This window comes from Protomyctophum bolini (genome assembly GCF_963924005.1).
Source record: "Protomyctophum bolini genome assembly, chromosome: 11".
NCBI classification, from domain to species: Eukaryota; Metazoa; Chordata; class Actinopteri; order Myctophiformes; family Myctophidae; genus Protomyctophum; species Protomyctophum bolini.
The window spans coordinates 39,418,786-39,441,785 of NC_137872.1; the positions used below are offsets into that span (position 1 = coordinate 39,418,786).

A 23,000-nucleotide genomic window follows, 5' to 3' on the forward strand; every position below is an offset into this window, starting at 1 on the left:
GAGAGAGAGAATAAATGAGTGTGTGAGAAGGACGGAGGGGGTTGACAGAGGCATAAAGAAGATGTGTGGCTGTGTTGTTGGCCGTGGACGGCACGGCACGGCCTGCCACCCTCTCTCTCTCTCTCTCTCTCTCTCTCTGTCTCTCTCTCTCTCTCTCTCTCTCTCTCTATGCCACGTGAACACTGGCACTGCTGTCAGTCCACTCTGCACTGTGGTGGGACTGGACTATGGGGACAACAATGGACTCCCAGCTTATTAACCCATTCTGACCTGAGATCACATTCTAAAAATGTCTTCTTACATCCTGACAGTTTTCCATTCTGACCTCATGAGATCAGATTAAAAAAATGTCTGTTTGAAAATGACAGTTTTCTGAAAAAGCTATGTTTCTATATGTCAGTCGTTCTTCGATTTTTCAAAAATAGCAGACCTACAAGCTCGTAGCGCGGCACTCGGTGCCGTGCTATGAGCTTGTAGATCTGCTATTTTTCAATGGCTATCACAATGCTTAAAACACCAAAAGGAAACCCCTTGTGGGGTTTCTTGTTGCTACAGTATATACTAGCAACATAACAATTGTGTCGTTTTTTGGAATAAATATTAGATTTTCTTTCAGAAAACTTAGGTCAGGCTTTAATAGGCGTTTTGTAGAATCGGCCTCATTCCTAAATGGGTTCCCTCTTAAACGCTCAGGTTCCTAAACGGTTCCCTGTAAAAGGACTCCTAGATATTTGTTATAATCTTTGATCAACACAGATTCAATCGTGTATATACAGTTATTGTATACAACTATACATATTGATATTATTGTAGTGGTTCTCAAAGTGAGTTATACTGTACAGGGATCCTCTGGGTTATATTTGAGGGTGTTCCAAAATGCACCCGTATAACTCCAAGAGTGTACAAATGGAACCACCGTCCGAAACACTGACTGGTGTGATAAAACTGTTCCTGGAAACCGTTCCAAATATGATGGCAGATGGATGGATGGATGGATGGATGGATGGATGTTCAGCCAGTTGGCTTTGGGGGAAAACTTTGACTGCCGGTAATACTACTACCCACAGAAGCACACACCTCGTTCAAAGCCAGCGTTTTGCTGTGTGTCCCTGGACACTGACTGACAACAAAACATCTTAACCGCATATACTAGTGTGTTGTGTTTCAGTTTTCTTTCTGTTATCGTGGAGGGAACGCACGCTTTCACTGGAAATATCCGATTACTGTCAGTGCGGCCAAAATGTATAGGGTTGAAGTGGTTAATGTATTACTTCACTAATCGCATTAGTGAAGTATAAAAGTAAAAGAAATGTCTCCGAGATGTATAGTGGAGTTTAGAAGTAAAAAAGTACTGAAAATTGGAAATACTCAAGTAAAGTAGAAATACCTCAAAATTGTACTTAAGTACAGTATACTTAGTTACTTTCCACCACTGGGCGCAGGATATAATATCCCAGTGGACGTATAGACGGTTAAAGTCTTCTCTTCCCAAGCGTAAATGCTCCGCCACCACACACACACACACACACACACACACACACACACACACACACACACACACACACACACACACACACGATGAAAAGCAAAACGCTGGCTTTGAACGAGGAGTGTGTTTCTGTGGGTAGTATTACCGGCAGTCAAAGTTTTCCCCCAAAGCCCCCCTGGCTGTCCATCCATCCATCCATCCATCCATCTGCCACCTCTCCTCTCCCAGCACTGACGTGACAGTCGGATAGATTCTTTCTGAGCAGCGGAGGAGGAGGAGGAGGAGGAGGAGGAGGAGGAGGAGAGGTATATATAATTAATAAGTCATGGGGGTGTCTTGTTGTCGTCCCTGTGTTCAGCAGCCTGCAGGTGAAACAGGACCACCACTCAGCCCCCAGGGATAGTGTCCTTGGCCTGGGCATGACAGCTGGCACCATGCAGGGGGGTAGGGGTGGGGGGGTTCTGAACTATAAGCTCTAACATCTGTCTTAACACATTCTGACCTGAGATCAGATTCTAAAAAAAATGACTTCTACATCCTGACCGTTTTCTGAAGAAGCTATGTTTCTATGTCAGTCGTTCGATTTAAAAAATATATCAGATCTACAAGCTCGTAGCGTGCCACTCGGTGACGCGCTATGAGCTTGTAGATCTGCTATTTTTTCCATTTTAGCGGAAGTATTGCCCAAGGGAATGACGTTGATGCAAAATCAGTTTACATTCTCCGCGAATGAAACAAGTGTTGTGATTGGTCGGGAAAATATCGTATACCCGGGGGAAATACATTTTGACGGATGTTCCCGGGGGATACATCCGCCGATAGCTTATCTGCCTTATACGTTGTGACCACCAGGCTTTTCTTTTCGCAGATAAGCAGCAAGCCTGGGACCGAGGCTATAATATCGGGGTTATTTCAAACCTTTGCCTCTATTGCGGTTAATGGATTCTGAGAAAGAAATGTTGAAAATAGAATATCTGCAATTCTGCAGATGCGTTGTGAGATGGTAGTGGGTTCGTGATGATTTGTTGATGTATACAAAAATGTAAAGAAATATATCGGCAAAAAAAACACTGCCTCTCAATTAATCGGCAAACCTACAAGACCAAGGTCGGTTATTTGGTTCTACTTCCACATTTCTGTTTCTGTTTCGAACCCCTTTTGGTGTTAGCATCATGTCATGCTTTAGCTATTGAAAAATAGCAGATCTACAAGCTCATAGCGCGCCACCGAGTGAGTGGCGCGCTACGAGCTTGTAGGTCTGCTAGTATTATTTTAAACTGTCAGGATTTAAGACATTTTTAGAATCTGATCTCGGGTCAAAATGCGTTAAAGGACCACCATCCTTCTGTGCGTTAGAATCTGATCTCAGGTCAGAATGGGTTAACTCGGACCCAGCGAATAGACTTCAAGTAAGCAGCTGTTCCGACACCTGCAAGCTGAACTCGTCAGTCCTGCATTCCCTGAACGCATAACTAAACATCTTAACATGTTTACACTTAACCCATTCTGACCTGAGATCAGATTCATACGAGGTTTCCACTGGACACACACTGGTCTGATTAATGATTATAGGCTGACCAACGCCACATCTCTGGAGAGTCGTGCTATCCCACGGTTTATCCTTTTGACCAATATTCTATCTGTCATATGACAATTACATTTAACTTGAATGAACTAGCAAACACGTACTGCATATTCCATAATTGCTATTAATTGCCGATACCAATGTCGTAAAAAAATAAAAAAAGGTCAAATAATTGCTGTCTGCGGTGTCTTAACGGCTGCATTCCCTGGACCCTGACTGACGACAAAACATTTTAACCGCATATACTAGTGTGACGTGTGTTGTGTTTTAGTTTTCTTTCTGTTATCGTGGGGGGGAACGCTTTCACTGGACATATCCAATCACTGTCGGTGTCACAAACGTGCTTTGCTCAGGGTGGGACTGTCGTGGTCTCTGCTCTTAACATGTGGAGTGTCTTTCTTGAGAGAACTTGTTGAGATTTGACACTTGGATAAAATTGAATTGATGTGGTATGTTATGTGTGTCGGCTTGTTCATCTGCTTTTTTCAGCGAATTATTTACTTACTTTTATTTATTTACTTACATTTTTTAAAGATTTACTATCGATTCGGAAAAAGAACACCACCTTTACCACCTTGTATGGGCTTGTCTCCAGTCTCCATGGTAACAGACTGGCGTGTGCCTCTGGTTGGTCCTCGCCTCTCTGAGTTCTCCTCTATATATCGGTGGTTCTCAACGTTTTTGGCTGAGGAGGAGCCTCGGAAATGCTTTGGCCATGTGTCGCCATATGTCATATATATTAACATAAAAGTCCTCAAGTTATACTTATGTTAACTTGTAAAAATACATTTAAATTGTATTACTAGTCATTCATCTGCTAGTTTAATAGACTGAAGTAATTAAAGCATGGGTCATTGTAACAGCTGAAATCAATAATATATCAGTATTCTCTGCGGGCCTCGTTAAGTGAAGGTGGGGCCGCCAGTTGCCCATGTATACTTTAGAGGCAGTTCACCACTTGTAGCCTCTGTCTGTCTGTCTCTGTGTCAGTCAGTGTGTGGCATGCTGGCTGTTAGGGCTGGAGGAGGTGCTATTAAACTGACTTATCTCCTCTGCGATAACATGGAAGCGTTCACGAAGGCATGGGAACCAGTCTTAGATACAGTGGACCCTTCTAGACTGTGCTTCAATGTACCTTATAAAACAAAGACTCTGGTGACCTGGAATGTACAATCCCGTCAAGACTGTGGTGTACTTGTGTTTTTTTTCTTCTGTGCATTGTAATGTCTGTACACAAGACAAAATGTTGTATGCATGTTGCAACAGTGTGAGTGAGGCCTTTCACTTTCCCACAGCAAGAGTGACAAGAGTCTCTAACTGATAACAACAACAACGACGACAACACAACCCCCGGTGACCGTTTATCTTCCGAACACAGTTTGAACATTTATAATTCAGTATAGCTCTGGTAGTGGATGGTGTAATGTGTCTGTGGAGTGTGGACTGTTTGTTTGTTTGTTTGTTTAAACCAGACTCGAAGGAATAGGAATGCATTGTTGGTACCAGTGTTGTTTTTGGCTGCAGCTTTTAGATTTTTAGTTTTAGTCATATAGTCTCTTGAATAGTTTTCACTTAGTTTTAGTCGCATTTTAGAGTCACCCGGAATGTTTTAGTGTTTAGTCTAGTTTTAGTCGACTAAATGTCCTGAGATTTTAGTCGACTAAAATTTATTTTGGTAGGCCTTGATGCCGTCGTGGTGAGCTTGTAGATCGGCTATGTTCAGCATGCAAGTAATTGTTAAATGTCTTATGCTGGATCTCTTGTCCACTAGTCCCTTCCTAACATGTTTGTTGACGAAATTGTCAGTATATTTAGTCTTAGTTTTAGTCATCATAGCTTACCGTAGTTTCCATTTAGTTTTCATTTAGTTTCCATTTAGTTTTCATTTAGTTTCCATTTAGTTTTCGTCGGTGGAAAAAAAAAGGCAGTCGACGGACATTTTTCGTCTTGGTTTGAGTCGACGAAATCAACACTGGTTGGTACTACTGTAGGCTATACGGTGCTGCGTTGCTACTTGGCTATAGTGTCATGACTCTTTAGTCGACTGGTTAACATACATGCCATTGGAATGGGGAACCCGGGTTCGCCTCCCGGCCGAGGCTATACATAACATTGGTGGCAGCGGTGTGTTTGGGTAACCTCTACAAGTATGTTCCCAGGCGGCATGCACAGACCTTAACCTGGGTAGTCGACAGCCCAAAACAGTCTCACTCCCTGGGGCGGAGGTCCCCCCAGTCAGTCGAGCGTGGCTCCTGGCTGGCGCGCCCGGCCGAGGCTACACTACTGTGGTGGTTTGACGTGGCTACTTCCCTCCTCAACCGAGTCAGTCAGCCATCGCAGATTAGTTTGACTTGGCTTTCTTTTATTGTTGTACAGTACCTCCACCATCCAGTTTGTTTGGACCCCCAGGGGGGGACCCCAGCCAAAATGACACTTTACAGTCTAGTTTCCTTTCTTTCTGTAGTTACTTTTAAAAAATACAAAGATCATTGTCATCAGGTCAGCACATGGGAGACAGATAATGCTTATACATGTTACAGTACACATGACGTCATTCTTCACACCTAACATTATATCAATGCGTAAGTGAAGCCACAGCCTGGCTGGACAGTGTAATTAGTCTGCATTACTCAGCTGACCTCACTGGAGTGCTAGCTGCGGTATGCTGTTGTTTACGTGAAGCACTATACACTAACATGGTTACTTTTGCACTCTGCTACTTATGTGACTGTTTATGCTCATGTTTGTTCACTATACAGTTCATGTTTTCTCTGTTTACTTTGATGCACATGTAGTGTACAGTAGCAGAGTGGCTCAGAGCCTCTGCCTGATGGCTTCAAAAGTCTTAATATCTAAAAGTCTAATATCTCCTCCCCCGGTCCATAGGGATATCCCTTTGGTCTAGTGGTTAAGATGTTGGACTTCACGCGGGAGACCCGAGTTCGAATCCCGGGCGTTACACACATACACTTGTACAAGTAAGACGTGCAAACGCGGGAAGCGAACGCAGCTCATAAATTGCAATAACAACAATTCGAATAAATTACGTACTTTTTTAAGGTTTTTTGTTTGTTTTGCGTGCGTGTGTGTGATACAGTTGCGCCCTCTGGTGGCGGGCGGGTGGTGTTACAGCGTGACACACACACACACACACACACACACACACACACACACACACACACACACACACACACACACACAGTCAGACGAAAGAGCCGATCTTGCTAAATGTCACAGACTTACGGATTGACGTCTGTCTGTCTTTTTCTTTGTCACAGAGAGGGCCACAGACGGGGGTCTGCAAAACGAGGACTGGACTCTCAACATGGAGATCTGTGACATCATCAACGAGACCGAGGAGGGGTGAGTTGTTTACCAGTGTTTTTATGTGCACCAATCGGTGTGTTTTGGAGCAGTGGTTCCCAAACTTCTTCACGTCAAGGACCCCCAGATTGACACTAATTAGCCCGCGGACCCCTATTTGAAAAGATATGCCAGGGACCCCCATAAGAGAAGATTTTTACGGCTCTAGCAGTGATTCTCAACCCGTTTAATTTCAAGGACCCCCCAGTTTGACATGCATTAGTCTACAGACCCCCATTTAATGGCATTTCTATCTCTGGGACCCCCCCCCCCCAATTTATATTGTAAAATCAATGTTAATTTAACTCTGAGACGTTATGAGCTTGTAGATACAGTACGTTATGAGCTTGTAGATCGGCCATTATTTGAACTATTTAAAAATGATTAAAAAAAAAGCAAAGTAGGGGCACCACAGCGAAAATATTGCCCCCTGTCCACTGTCTTCCTTGGAAACGAAAAAGGTGGAAAATCACTGTACTATTATGCATTGTTGTTTTGGTCGACTAAAACTAAACTAGACTGGAGGGACTAGTGGACAAGAGATCCAGTTTAATCTACAAGCTCATACGTTGTGAGCTTGTAGGTCGGCTATGTTCAGCATGCATGTAATTATAAAATGACTTATGCTGGATCTCTTGTCCACTAGTCCTTTCCTAACATGTTTGTTGACGAAATTGCCTACCAAAGTATAAAATCAGTCATTACGACGGTATAAAATACACTTTAGTCGACTTTAATGAACTCCAGATTTTAGTCGACTAAAACTATACTAACGCTAAAATGTTCCAGGTGACTAAAAATATGACTAAAACTAGTTTCATTCCAAAGACTATGACTAAACAAAAAATGCTGCCAAAAACAACACTGTATACTATTGTGTAAAAGCTCCGTTTTCTGCCTGGTTACAGTTGTGTTTCCACAGCATTCGGTCCTGTCTGTTCACCTCGTGGATCATGAGCAGTGGTGGAAGAAGTATACTCAATTGTTTTACTTAAGTAAAAGTATACCAATACTGCAATTTAGAACTACTTCGCACGTGGGTGTCAGGAATGCGCACGATAAAGAGAAACAGAGCTCGTAGAATGGTGGAAACAAAAACATCTGCATAATGTTTTTTAACCACTTCAGCACCGGTTTATTACCGTGTCGTACGACCGTACGTGTCACTCACTAGCCCGGAGGAGCTAAAACATATAGAATAGAATAATTGGAGAGCATGCCATTTTATGCTATTGTCACTATTTCAGACAATTTGGGGGAAAATTATTTGCAAAAAAATAATTATAATATTAATAAGAATTGTGACAATTTTCACATACGATGATCAAAAGTATCGGCATTAAAATGTACTTAAAATACTAAAAGTAAAAGTGTTCATATTGCAGAATGTCACGTTTCACAAATTAAAAATGTGTACACAATCTATTGAAAATAGCCGATCTACAAGCTCACATGCTTAATGTATGTTATCTAATCAAATAAAATCGACAAAGTAACTAGTAACTAAAGTTTCCAAATGACTATAGTGGAGTAAAAGTAGAAGTAAAAGTATTGGAAATTGGAAATACTCAAGTAAAGTAGAAATACCTCAAAATTGTACTTCAGTACAGTACTTACAGTAAGTAAAAGTACTTAGTTACTTTCCACCACTGATCAATGAGAGAGTCAGTGTGTAAGTTCACCATCAGGCCAGGTCGCCAGGTCCATGATGACTCATGCAGACCCGCACTGACACTGCTGTTGTCTCTCACTGTTGCCAGATTTTGTGAGAGAAACAAGCGGACACAGGTCTACGGAAACGAGCCCAAAAGAAAAGATCACATGCGCACGCACGCACACACGCACGCACACACGCACGCACACCCACACACGCACGCACACACACACACACACACACACACACACAAACGCACACACACACACACACACACACAAAAACGTAAACAATGTGAAAAATGTGGAATTGTTCTGGAACATTTTATACACCAGACCAATCAAATATAGACCAGTCATCTAAGGGGGTCCCTGGCAAAACATATGTTCAGATGGGGGTTCTGTGGACAAATGCATTGTTTGTATTAATTTGTGGGTCCCTGGCGTGAAAACATTTGAGAACCGCTGGTTTGAACAACTTTAGGAAACAAGCCCAACGTCCGCCTATAATAAGCAGACTTGGCAACCGAGGAGTGACTGATGAGGGGCAAGAATAATTTTGTATATTACGCACAAAACGTAAACGTAAAATCACACCCGTGTGAACCGAGTGGTGCAACTCCTCCCCTCCTCTCTCTCTCTCTCTCTCTCTCTCTCTCTCTCTCTCTCTCTCTCTCTCATTAGCAGGCAACAGTACAGCACTATCTCTCTCTCTGTTTCCGGCACGACAGCGCCCCTACTGGTACTAATAGTCATACTCGTGCTCATTAACGTCACATACATACAGGCGGACACGGACATTGCTGCTCCTTGGAGTGGTTGCACCACTCAAAAATCAACTGTTTTGACCAATGTCATCGTATGTGAAAATTGTCACAATTCTTATTAATATTATAATTATTTTTTTGCAAATAATTTCCCCAAACTGTCTGAAATAGTGACAATAGCATAAAATGGCATGCTCTCCAATTATTCTATTCTATATGTTTTAGCTCCTCCGGGCTAGTGAGTGACACGTACGGTCGTACGACACGGTAATAAACCGGTGCTGAAGTGGTTAAAAAAACATTATGCAGATGTTTTTGTTTCCGCCATTCTACGAGCTCTGTTTCTCTTCATCGTGCGCATTCCTGACACCCACGTGCACACACACACACACACACACACACACACACATACACACACACACAGCACGATCTATATTGGCCCCAGCGGGAAACACTGGAGTGTCTTGTGTTCTGTATAGAAAGTCATTCATTTAGGCAGCATCACGCTATCTGCAGTTCTGCACTGTTGTGGGAGAGAGAGAGAGAGCGCAAAGAATTCCAAAAATCTTCGTCGTCGTTTCCCTTTGGGGACAAAAGTTGCGTTAATAATCGGTGGATTAACGTTCAGCCCACACCACGAGTTCCTGGGAAGAGAAAGCAGAGCTATATCGTGCCAATTCTTTTAACCTCGGTCAACCTCAGAAAGTCAACGTTTTCTTACTTATACAGTAGAGAGAGAGAGAGAGAGAATACTGTGGATTTTTCAAAAACCTTAATATCGACTGTAGAGGCACGACTGTTGGTCATTTCACTAAATGTACATGATATTGGTAATTTCACAAAATCTACATGATATTGGTAATTTCACAAAATCTACATGATATTGGTAATTTCACAAAATCTACATGATATTATAAGTAATCCTCACCAATGCACCTTTACAAGTCGGTAAAGGTAAATAACAAACGGCTAGGTTTTAAGTTCAGAAAAGTTACTGTAATGTAACTGTCGTGTAGTTTCTCCCTCTACACTGACTAATTCTAATCTATTTGAGACAGAAACGGCTGAGCAAACGGCAGGCTTGTAGGCTGTAGTCAAAAACACTGGAAGAATGAAGGCAGGCAGAGAGTGTTCTGAAGTGTAGAGTAGAGTCATTTTATTGCAACCGAGACCCAGACAGACCAAGACAGAGAGCTTCCCCGTAAGCCGTTGTCAGCCCACGGGAGCACACAGCACAGACTAACCACGCTTGTGGCTAGCCTCCTAAGACCCCCCACATTGTATTTGACAGACATTTATATACAGTTACCTACACATTGAGCCAGACTGGCCATTTGGCCCCTCCCTGGTACTGTAGGCCTTGATCATTGTTCTTCTCGCATGTTAAAATCTTTAGGTGTGACCCAGGATCTGACTTTAAACATGTGAACAGGCCACCAACACCTTGACTCTACATAACAAAGACAGGCCTCTGAGAGGACTGCCTTGCATATTAAGCCAGTTCCCACCAAATACAACAGTTTGAGTGGGATATTGCATAGAATTATTGATCCTAGATACGACATAACCTTCAAAACCATGAAAATCAACACTATTGAGTCAACCTATCGGTATCCTGATAAGATATCCCAAATCCCAGATGATACAATATAGCCTCACATATCATGATCCAACAAAGCCAAGCAAGTCACCCTTAAAGGACCACTTCCCCATTTTCAACCTTACCTTCGTACTAATGTTCATTATGATAACGAGCTGGTAGATCTGATATTTTTTGAGAAATCGTCAAAATGTGGCGCGAATCTTTGAATATATATTCTTTCAGGGCGAACGTTTTTAACTCAAATCTTTGCTTCTTGGGGGGGGGGGGGGGGGGTCTCAGGTCTAAATGGGTTAATTTCATTATAGGCAAAACAGTTTAATCGTTTTTATAAATTCATCGAAAAGGCCCGTCACACAATCAGTGCTGTTTTCGTCGACTAATACTATGACGAAAAATGCTCGACTACCTTTTTTCACTGACAAAAACTACGTAAAAATGACATAAAATCAATATGCCATGATGACTAAATATACTGACAATTTCGTCAACAAATAAAAACTAGACTAAAATGTTAGGAAGGGGACTAGTGGACAAGAGATCCAGTGTAAGTCATTTTACACTTGCTTGCATGCTGAAAATAGCAGATCTACAAGCTCACAGAGGCGTCACGCTTGTAGATCTGCTATTTTCAGCAAGTGTTAAAACAGTCATTACGACGGCATCAACGCCCACCAAAATACATTTTAGTCGACTAAATCAACTGCCGATTTAGCCGACTAAAACTAGACTAACACTAAAACTTTCCGGGTGACTAAAAAGTGACTTAAAACTAAATGAAAACTATTCAAGAGGCCAATGGACTAAAACGAAAAATCTAAATGCGCTGCCAAAAACAACACTGCACACAATGAACCAAGTATATATAAGTCTCAAGTGGTCACCTCGTAGTGCAGCAGACGGTGTCACATGATTGCGGAGAATGACAGCGTCAACAACGCGACGCGACGACAAGCCGACAACGTCGCCGAGCTTGAAGATCAGGTCGCGCGTCGACGAGCGTCCCCCGCCGTGCGTCAAGACTATTAGCCCATTCTGACCTGAGATCAGATTCATGCGAGGTTTCCACTGGCTGCACACACTGGTCTGATTAACCCATTCTGACCTGAGATCAGATTCAAAAAAAATGTCAGTCGTTCTTCGATTTTTCAAAAATAGCAGAACTACAAGCTCGTAGCGCGCCACTCGGTGGCGCGCTATGAGCTTGTAGATCTGCTCTTTTTCAATAGCTAAAGCAGGGGTGGGCAACTTTGACGATAGAGAGGGCCACAATATTTCCACACTCACTCCAGTGGGGCCACATTGCATATTAATGTCGTAGCAATTTTTTTTGTTGCTATATTTGAATTAAAATCCTGAATATTTATTTTGCCATTTTTGAACAGTTTTTTTTGGAATTCTGAATTAAATACAAATACATTGGACATAAAAAAAAGAGAAGACAATAACATTGTAATACTAGTAATTAACTGAAATCAATAATATATCAACGCTCCGGTTCGGTCTCTATCTTTTTATTACTCTATGATAGACACACACAGAGTCACGCTGAAAACTGGAGCCTTTTCCCTGAGTGACGGACACAGATAGACTACTGTATATGTCTGGCTGACGCAACACACCGGCTTCACGGATTGGCCAGAGGCGTCACATGACGTTTGTACCACTGTAGAGATATATTGTAAGAGATAGCGTGTGGTTGACAGAACTGCATTCTGGGACAGAGACGGAGAGACAGAACTGCATTGTGGGACAGAGAAGCAAGAAGAACCTGATGTTAGAATGATCCGCTGGACCGTCCGTCTGAAAGGAGGAGCAGAGAGATATCACATGCATGCAACTGTGGCGCTGCAGGACAAGCTGTACTGCTTTGGAGGAGACAGTGATCCCATTGATGTTCTCGTCTTCAACACAGTGTCTTTATGCTGGAGGAAGCTGAGCCCAGGAAGAGGAGGAGGACGCCACCTAGAGGTTCCATCCAGGCGCTCTGGCCACACAGCTGTGCTGGTTGAAGATATAGTCTACATCTGGGGAGGGAGGCCTTACTGCAATGTGCTTTATGCATTTGGTGTTGACACCTACAGATGGTTCAAACCCAGGGTTTCTGGCACTGTTCCAGTGGAGAGGTACTACCACTCAGCCTGTGTGTTGGAGAAGGTCATGTTTATGCATGGAGGACTCACCAAGCTGACTGGATGGACTAATGACATGTACAAGTTGGACACCAGCACAATGGTCTGGTCTTTAATTAACACCAGAGGAACTCAACCTACTGCATACTTTCACTCTGCCACCATCATCGGGACAAAGATGTTTGTATTTTACCAGTACTTTCCCCTCAGAGTGTTTGACACAGAGACCAACCTCTGGCTGAGCACACCATCTCCACAGCCTCATCCAGAAGGATGGTTCTATCATTCAGCATTTACCTGCAATGGAGAGATGTACATATTTGGTGGCTGTAACAATATTAATGTGTGGAAATTCAGTCCAGAGACCTTCTCCTGGAAGAAGGTTGAGCCCAAGGGAAAGGTCCGGGTCCGATGTATGAGATATGCTGCTGCATGCATGGTGGGAGATCGTATGTTCCTCTTTGGAGACACCAACCCTGATAACCTGTATGTCTTAGACTTCAATCCTAGCCTCAAGACATTATGTAAGCTAGCAGTTATTCAGTACGATCTGGAGCAGTCGGAGCTCACACACGACATCAGGTGGGAAATGGCAGCCATGACAACCAACAATAACAACCCGCCAACGCCGACATGATGAAAGCATGCCTACAATAGAAATCACACCCGTGTGAAGTGAGGGGCGCTAATATATTAAATATCTAACTCAGTCATGTTGATTAGGTGATGTAAAACAAACGGTGCCAACACAAACATTAAACGCCATTAACAATAAAGAGACAATATGACGTAAACGACACATTATGGCGTAAATTTTCCCTTCATTGTCAATGCGTTTACTAAACAAGCTTTGAACTAAAGACAAACATTAAACCTGTGTATAGGAAGGGCCCATCAAAAAACGGAAAAAACGGAAAAAACGGAAAAAACAAATTACACGAAGTGAGCGGTGCCTTTGACTTGTTTGTCTGGGGCACCCGTCACAACTGCCCCTCCCTACCTACCCCACCCTACCCTCCAAAAAACCACCCACACCCTCGGATCTGAAAATATATTCCTAGGTTCCAAATACCAACCATGTACACCATGGGGCACCGACCAGGCCTTCCTTCTGCTGGGCAGCAGCGCGCCTGTGGAACAGCCGCTTTGTGTGTTTGTGTGTCTGTGGGCGGCTGTTCGATGATCCGTGGGTCGGGGGTTCGAATCCCGGCTCCTCCTGTCTACATGTCGAAGTGTCCATGGGCAAGACACTGAACCCTACACTGCCTCCTCCAATGAGTCGGTCGGTGTGAGCTCGCCACCGTTGGTGTGTGAATGTGGGGAGTGAGGATGCTGGTGCCGACTGTTCGCCGCTTCACCTCCCAATGTATGAATGAATGAACCATTGTAAAGCGCTTTGAGCACTTGGAAAAACGCTATAAAAATGCAATTTATTATTATTATTATTATCACAGTGATGATTTGATTGGTTGAGCACGGAATGTCACATCACATTCGGTTATGGAAGGTAAAAAGGAATAAAGTGTCCTTTAGTTACAGTCAGTGTGTCACCGTATCAAGATAATAGTCATCAGTCCAGTTACCAAGAGATAAAAAGTGTCCATGTTTATCCTGATTTTTTTTATGTTTGCCATTTTTTTGATTGGAATCCTGAAGTTGTTTTTTTTTTAAATTTCAAATGCATTTAGTTATAGTTATGTTAACTTTATGAATGAAATACAAATACATTGTACATAAAAAAACCTAGACAATAACATTTTAATACTAGTAATTAGCTGAAATCAATAATATATCAATGTTCGGATATTAACCTGAGGGCCGCATTACGTGATGGTGAGGGCCGCATGTGGCCCATGTATGAGCTAAAGCATAGCATGATGCTAACACCAAAATGGTTTCCCGTTCAGAATGGGTTAGTCAATGTTTACACATTGGCGTCGGTGAAATGGTAAATGGTGCATTTATATAGTGCCTTTTATCGAAGGTGCTATACTGTACATATAGATTGTGCATTACATTCACCCATTCACACACACATTCATACACCGATGGCGGAGGAAACCATGCAAGGCACCGACCAGCACATCGGGAGCAATTAGGGGTTCAGAGTCTTGCTCAAGGACACTTCGACGCTGACTCTGGGGGAGCCCACGGGGTTCGAACTGGCGACCTTGCGGTTACCATCCGGCCGCTCTACCCCCTGAGCCACCGCCGCCCCTATGTTGACCCGGAATGTTTCACTGTTTAGTCGACTAAATGTTTAATTGACTAAATGGCCTAAGGTTTTAGTCGACTAAAATGTATGTTTTTACACTTGCTGAAAATAGCCGATCTACAAGCTCACAATTGTTGTGAGTTTGTAGATCGGCTTTTTTCAGCCTGCAACTAATTGTAAAATGACTTATAATGGATCTCTTGTCCACTAGTCCCTTCCTAACATTTTATTTTGTTGACGAAATTGTCGGTATATTTAGTCTCAGTTTGAGTCATCATAGCAGAGTTTTCATTCAGTTTCCATTTAGTTTTCGTCAGTGGAAAAAGGTAGTCGACAAACATTTTCCGTCTTAGTTTTAGTCGACGAAAGCAACACTGGTATAGGCCCCAAATAAAATGTGTGTTTTTCTTAACAGGCCCAGAGATGCCATGCGGGCTCTGAAGAAAAGACTGAGTGGAAACAAGAACTACAGAGAGGTCATGCTGGCCCTGACGGTACGACAGTACGATGTTACTATTCATCACATGTTCTCTACGACATGTTACTATTCATCACATGTTCTCTACGACATGTTACTATTCATCACATGTTCTCTACGACATGTTACTATTCATCACATGTTACTATTCATCACATCTTATCTACGACATGTTACTATTCATCACATGTTCTCTACGACATGTTACTATTCATCACATGTTACTATTCATCACATCTTATCTACGACATGTTACTATTCATCACATGTTCTCTACGACATGTTACTATTCATCACATGTTACTATTCATCACATCTTATCTACGACATGTTACTATTCATCACATGTTCTCTACGACATGTTACTATTCATCACATGTTACTATTCATCACATCTTATCTACGACATGTTACTATTCATCACATGTTATCTATGACATGTTACTGTTCATCACATGTTACTATTCATCACATGTTATCTACGACATGTTACTATTCATCACATGTTATCTATGACATGTTACTGTTCATCACATGTTATCTGACGGTACCACATGTTACTATTCATCACATGTTATCTGACGGTATGACATGTTACTGTTCATCACAAGTTATCTAATAGTATGACATGTTACTGTTCATCACATGTTATCTGACGGTACGACATGTTACTGTTCATCACATGTTATCTAATAGTATGACATGTTACTGTTCATCACATGTTATCTAATAGTATGACATGTTACTGTTCATCACATGTTATCTAATAGTATGACATGTTACTGTTCATCACATGTTATCTGACGGTACGACATGTTACTGTTCATCACATGTTATCTGACGGTACGACATGTTACTGTTCATCACATGTTATCTGACGGTACGACATGTTACTGTTCATCACATGTTATCTGACGGTACGACATGTTACTGTTCATCACATGTTATCTGACGGTACGACATGTTACTGTTCATCACATGTTATCTGACGGTACGACATGTTACTATTCATCACATGTTATCTAATAGTATGACATTTTACTGTTCATCACAAGTTATCTGACGGTACGACATGTTCCAATTTGAACACTCAGAGTTACATACCTGTAATTCAGGGCTATCTATTTATAGGCGGGTAAAAATATGGTTTGACCCTAAAAAAATTGTAACAAAAGGTTTCTCAACTGATTTATGTAGTATTAGGTGTCCTAAATAACATACTACAAGTTTACCAAAGTTTGACCACCCGAAAGGTGTTTTTTTAAGATGGCCGCCGCCAGTTCTTAAAATACCATTACTCCTCCATTATTCATCCTAGAAAAGTAATTTTGGTGTCTAACCCTATGTTTTGGTTATCTAGGAATCCAATTAGCATATATACATTTTAGTCAAGCATTTACAAGTACAATGATATATTAAAGCAATTGGTTATAAGGTTATAACAGTGTAATAGGACATTACCCTTTTCTATAATGCCGTACTGCCCAGGATTGGTGAATTCATCACCTATACAAAATTCACATTCTGTTGAAGCTTTCAGGAGATTTATTTTGATACCATAACAATAAGGAATATATTCATTATTACTGGGCGGTACTGTCATATGATGTGACATTTGTAAAAGCATGGCTGCCAAGTGATAGACTCATTAGACTGGGAATATTACACAAATCATGGAAGAAATGTACAGAGAAATGTCTGCACTATTTTATTTGTAAAGGTGTCTGGTAATAATAAAAGTCCCCTATAGGGTAGTGGTTCCCAAACTGTGGGCCGGGACAAACATCGTGAAAATAGGCGATCTATAAAAGCTCACAATGCTGAGTGTCTTTGCACCAAACACACTCAGTAGGACCAATTGGCCACTTGTCTGGTCTATGGGGAAGATGGACTCCTCAGTGGGGATACAGTGGAGAGAAATGGCCCCTCATGGGCCTAGAGACTAGAGAGGGTGTGAAGTCAGTCCAGAGCTATCACACATGTATCTTGGTATATAGGCAGGTGGTGGAGTGTGGCATGGATAGGGTTCAGTTATGCTTGTCACAGACATCTTCTTATTCCCGAGACTGTAGTAGTTGTGTGTGCAAAATTAATTTCATATTTACTTTGTGTTTGGTACTGCTGGCAATAACCTTGAGCCCTGGGCTCCAGTCTCGGTCTCCCCATAGAATCCCAATCTAACCTCCCTCCACGCTGTAGCCCTGCTGCTATCCAGCAAACAAGCATTGCTGCCTTCCAATGCATGGCTTTTTAAGTCATATGGCAGCCAAGACTATGGACTTTAATGTTTGTTTAGGGCACACTAAATGACAACATAGGATGCCATGTGGCCAATATAAATACAGTGGGCGCCCCTAATTTCGTGTTTTTTGCACTTTTTGCATTTTCGTACTACAGTAGCTGTTCTAGAGGAGAGGGGAGAGGGTATTCTGCGCCATAATGATCAGTCACCATATTGATGGTCAGCCACCAACCAGACACCGACTCTCCTGTGAGCCAGTCCGACATAGGGACACCCATGTCTGCCTGACAAACAATCATGCACCACGTGGAGGTCTTCTGTATACCTATGCCCACTCTAAGCGCCTATAGCTCAGACCTAGGAGCCAGCAGGAGGTCCATTTGGGACCAGCATGCATACATTTAAGAACACGACTGCCTGACAGTCTTGCAACATGTGGAGGTCTTATAACCACCATCAGTGGAGACTCTCCTCACTAGCTAACTCAAGAAGTCCTATCTCGGGAGTAAGAGCCAGCATGGTCCACATAGGACCAGTGGGACTATAAGCCAGGCGACATATAGGAACACTCCTCCCAGCCTAAGCTAAACCCCAATTCCTTAGTTTCTACCTCCTCCACACTCCGTTCCCCAGCATGCGGTGACCCCCACCTACATGAGAGTAGATTCATCTTGTGACTCATGTAGGCATATTTATTTTGAGATGTTTCCTCAATGTGGACATGCAACTAAGTTGCAACATCCTTTGCAGGAAACTATGGCATTGCATTTATTGCACTTTGCGTGCTCAGCCTCAAGAGTCATTTCCCTCTCTGTTAACCACACTCGCAAAGTGCAATAAATGTGATGCCATATAGTTTCCTGCAAAGGATGTTGCAACTTGCACCAGGAAACGTCTCAAAATCAATACGCCTACACGAATGACGTTAGAAAATAAAAACTACTAACTTCTACAGAGCTTTTTATTATGACTCGACGTCTTTCTGTTTGAATCACGTTAACTATAGAGCCATGAATTAAATACAAATCTATTTGTCTGCACTTATTTTTACAACTTATAAGCAACTCAATTGCTTTTTATTTGGCTCTAAATTAATCACGCAACTGTTGAGAGCCCAGCCTTTAGGTGCATATACATATACCTCCATAGATTGATTACTTTATAAACAGTTTGCAGAAAAAAGCACAGGATCATAGCCTACAGTACAATAAAAAATAATATTAAATTAATCTGAACATTAAAGACATTTGTCACCACAACAATATCATTATTGCAATGTGTACTGTATATTTAATATACAGTACAAATTGCAACAATGATATTGTCGTGGTGGCTAGCTGGTGGTGGTGAAGTCTAAATAATAGTGCCAACTCAGAATTGTAAAGTGCAAATACAATAATTTAATTTGTGTTTATTAAGTACTTGGTTAGGTTAGTTATAATATAAGCATAATATATGTCAGAAAAAAGGGAAACAAATAATATTAGGAACCGTTAGGAACCGGAACCGTTAAAGTCCTAACAAATCCCAACCCTAGTCCGGACCCCCCTTTACCTCTTCACCCAACCCCACCTATCATACTCCCCTCTGGACCCGGTAGAGACTTAGGTTCTGACTACTCTGCACTAAGAGTAAATAATGCAATAAATTCGTTTTGGGTGGGTGTATAGTCAAAGATGAATTATTTAGTTTGAGCCTAATTTTATCCACAGATCCAAATATATATAATATTTCAATATTGCAATCAGTAGGCTATTGTCTATCAACTGACAATATTATCTGCCACAACCTTCTGAATTACTGCAAATTGTGACTATTAGTTTTGTTGTGTTTTGAGGATATCTTGAAACCTTATTCCAAATATATATATATAAATATTTAGATATTTATTAAATATTTAGTTTAGTTAACTTGAAATTGGTGACTATTTCAGAGGGTTTTAACAGTCACAAACACTATTGGATTTCACAATTATCTAATTGTATCTCTGCAATTTTGATAAGTTCAATGGACTCCTAGACCCCAAAAACATAGGGTTAGACACAAAAAGTACTTGTCTAGGATGAATAATGAAGGAGTTAGGCTATTTTAATGGTTTTTAGGCCATCTTGGACGCCATCTTGAAGATAACACCTTTCGGGTGGTCAAACTTTGGTAAACTTTTAGTATGTTATTAAGGACACCTAATACTACATGAATCAGTTGAGAAACCTTTTGTTACACATTTTTTAGGGTAAGCTGCTTTTTTTTCATATATTTACCCGCCTATTATGTGTTTCTGGTAATATTATTGTCCATTAATTTTGTGTGTCCGTGTCAAACAAATGTATGTTGACAAAACATGTCCACCAGCGACGACACCTGGCGGTGAAGGCACAATAATAATAATGAATTGCATTTCTATGGCTCTTTTCTATGCACTACGTGCCTACTCAAAGCGCTTACAATGGTTCATTCATTCATACATTGGGAGGTGAAGCGGCGAACAGTCGACGCCAGCGTCCTCACTTCCCAACCCCCAATCCAACCCTTTGATGCTGAGTGTCAAGCAGGGAGGGCACTGTGTCCCATTTTTAGAGTCTTTGGTATGACCCGGCCAGTATCTGAGCTGGTGTACCACACAACACCTCTGATCTACAAGCTCATAGGGCACCACCGAGTGGCGCGCTACGAGCTTGTAGGTCTGCTATTTTTGAGAAATCGTGAAAATATTTATTTCAGAAAACTGGAGGATTTAGAAGATTTCTTTTACATTTCGAGGTCAGGCCTAAATGGGTTAAAAGTCCCGGCAGTGAAGCACATTTTTCTCAAGAAGAGTGTTATTATGCTCCACTTTAGGACGACCTGCGTCTGATGGCTCTGCTCATTAAAAAGGCCACTCTGGTCCACCGCTGCTGTCGGATCAAAAGCAGCCAGAGAGCAAAGTTTCTCCCACGCACAAAACGTCTCCTCCTCCTCCCTCATATCCCTTCTTAAATCCCGTTGAGACCTGCCGCCGATTCTGCACACAATCTTCTAAATCCTAACAAGTTTTTGAATAGAACTTGTATGCTGCGCTGTATCAGTGCTTCTTCAAACGTATTAAAGTCAAGTACCCCCCCCCCCCCGCCCCAATTAAAAATATTATTTTAATTGGCTCTGGGCAGGAAACCCCTTTTTGGTGTACTTTTAAGCATTGTTGTGTTGTACTTTAGCTATTGAAAAATAGCAGATCTAACAAGCTCGTAGATCTGCTATTTTTGAAAAATTGTAAAAAAAAATACTATTCAAAAGAAAATGTGGCGCAAATCTTTGAATATAAATTATTTCAGAGCGAACATTTTTAACTCAAATCTTTGCTTCTGGGGGGAGGTCCCTGGAACAACATGTTTTCAGATGGGTGGTCGGCGGCCAATTACATATATTTTTGGGGGTCCTTGACATGAAAATGTATGAGAACGACTGGCATAGAAAGATGGATTTTTCAAGAAAACTGTCAGGATTTAGAAGGCATTATTTTGTAGAATCATCCTCAGGTCTAAATGGGTTCAAGTCGACGACCCCCCGACATTATAATGTAATTGGCTGCCGACTGCCACCTCAAACTATTTTGTTTCCCAGGGACCTCTGGAAAAGAAAAGATATTATCAGTTGGCTTTAAAGGGACACTTCACCCTTTTTGCAAAAAAAAATATGTTAATGACGTTTAGAAGCTTTAGATCACTTTCCTGGGGGTATTTAATATGTGGTTTTAGATATTTTAGATTGTAGCAGTGAGCCTGTTGTCTCTGATGTCATGGAAACTGGTCTCACTACCTTCCTGGACTACAATTCCCATAATTCTTTGGTGCACTGCTCCTCCTTGTGGATAGGGGGGAGAGCTGTCTTACTGAGACAACATGTAGTCCAGGAAGGAAGTGAGCCCAGTGTCCGTGACATCAGAGACAACAGGCTCACTGCTACAATCTAAAATATCTAAAACCACATATTACACACATAAAGACCCCCAGGAAAGTGATCTAAAGCTTCTAAAAGTCATTAACATATATTTTTTTGCAAAGAGGGTGAAGTGTCCCTTTAACAAAACTAAATCTATAAATGAACACTCCTTCTTCCCCTCCTGTCCGCCTGTGCTGCATGTGTCGCAGGTGTTGGAGACGTGCGTGAAGAACTGCGGCCACAGGTTCCACGTGCAGGCGACACACCGGGACTTCATCGAAGGCGTGCTGGTCAAGATCATCTCCCCCAAAACCAACCCTCCCACCATCGTTCAGGACAAGGTTCTGGCCCTCATACAGGTACCAAAACCAATCATAATTGGTTCACCGATCTGAGCGTACTACAAAGTTATTCATGACGTGAATTCTCCATTCAATTGTCGATGGGAATTTCTTGTTTGTGTGGGACGAAAATCGACACTAATAGGCTGAATATAGGAGGGGGATATAGGATATAGCGCCCCTTAAAAACTCAATGAATGGCAGTTTGTGATTCGAACGAACTAAGAGTGGCAGCAGACCTGCGGCTTTCCTGAGGAGTTTGCTCCAGATATGTGGTGCATAAATAAATAAAACCTAAACGCTGCTTCTCCACGTTTTTAGATTTGATTTTAAAAAGGTTATCTTTGAAAAACAAAAGAAGGGTCTCCCGCACACTGTCAGAAACTTGCCCAAAATGTTGCTCTTTATTCAAATAGACCGAAACGTTGAATAAAATTGGCAAGTTTCTGACAGTGTGCGGGAGACCCTTCTTTGTTTTTTTTTCAAAGATAACCTTTTTTAAGTATGCTTCATCGCCCTACGCACCTGTCACTATATAGCCTCCTGAGGTGTGCATCGGCCTTTTGCTAAAAAAAAAGATTCGATTTTAAACCACGGTATTTCCACACAGAACGCGGCCTCGCGGATCTCCATTACCTAGAGGAGGACCAGCCAGGCGAAACAGGTGGCCTTTAAAAAGTGTGCCTCGTCACAGTTCTTGTCCTCTCAGTATTTATAGGGATGGGAGACACCCCTGGGACTGTCCTGTTTTTAGACCAGAGAGAGAGAGAGAGAGAGAGAGAGAGACTCGTTCCCATGGTGCATAATTGCATATATGTAGACCACGGTCTGTTTATTCCGCGTTTAGGAGCAGAAGGGTGTGAGACAACACTGTTTCCGATCAGGGTTCTTCTGGTCATAATGGGATACGCTCGATGAACAAGGTGAACAAAATCTCCTCCGAGATTGACGACCCCCCCCCCCCCCGTATTCATTGATGTATGTTTTGCATAGTACCGTTGAAAGCCCTACTACTTCATCATACAAGAGTGTGTCACGCAGAAATAGTGAAAATGGCAGGTCTACAAGCTTACAACATCATGCTGCAATGGGGCGTGTTGTGAGCTTGTAGATCTGCTATTTTCACGAGAACCTTGCGGGTTTTAGTGTTGCGTTTTACATTACTGTCGCTGTCGGGTGTGTCCCAAACCGTTACTTTTCAGGAAATGGAAATGGAT

The 23,000-nt window shown here is 42.0% G+C and overlaps 1 protein-coding gene across 2 annotated transcripts in view; it reads left to right on the forward strand.

Moving 5' to 3' along the window:
• tom1l2a (target of myb1 like 2 membrane trafficking protein a) overlaps positions 1-23,000 on the forward strand; it is an 80,525-nt gene that overhangs the window by 11,643 nt on the left and 45,882 nt on the right. For both annotated transcript variants that reach the window (XM_080776253.1, XM_080776254.1), the window contains exons 2-4: positions 6,353-6,437; positions 15,220-15,298; positions 21,652-21,801. In XM_080776253.1, coding sequence (XP_080632379.1) covers positions 6,353-6,437; positions 15,220-15,298; positions 21,652-21,801 — 314 coding nt within the window. The remainder of the gene's footprint in view (positions 1-6,352; positions 6,438-15,219; positions 15,299-21,651; positions 21,802-23,000) is intronic.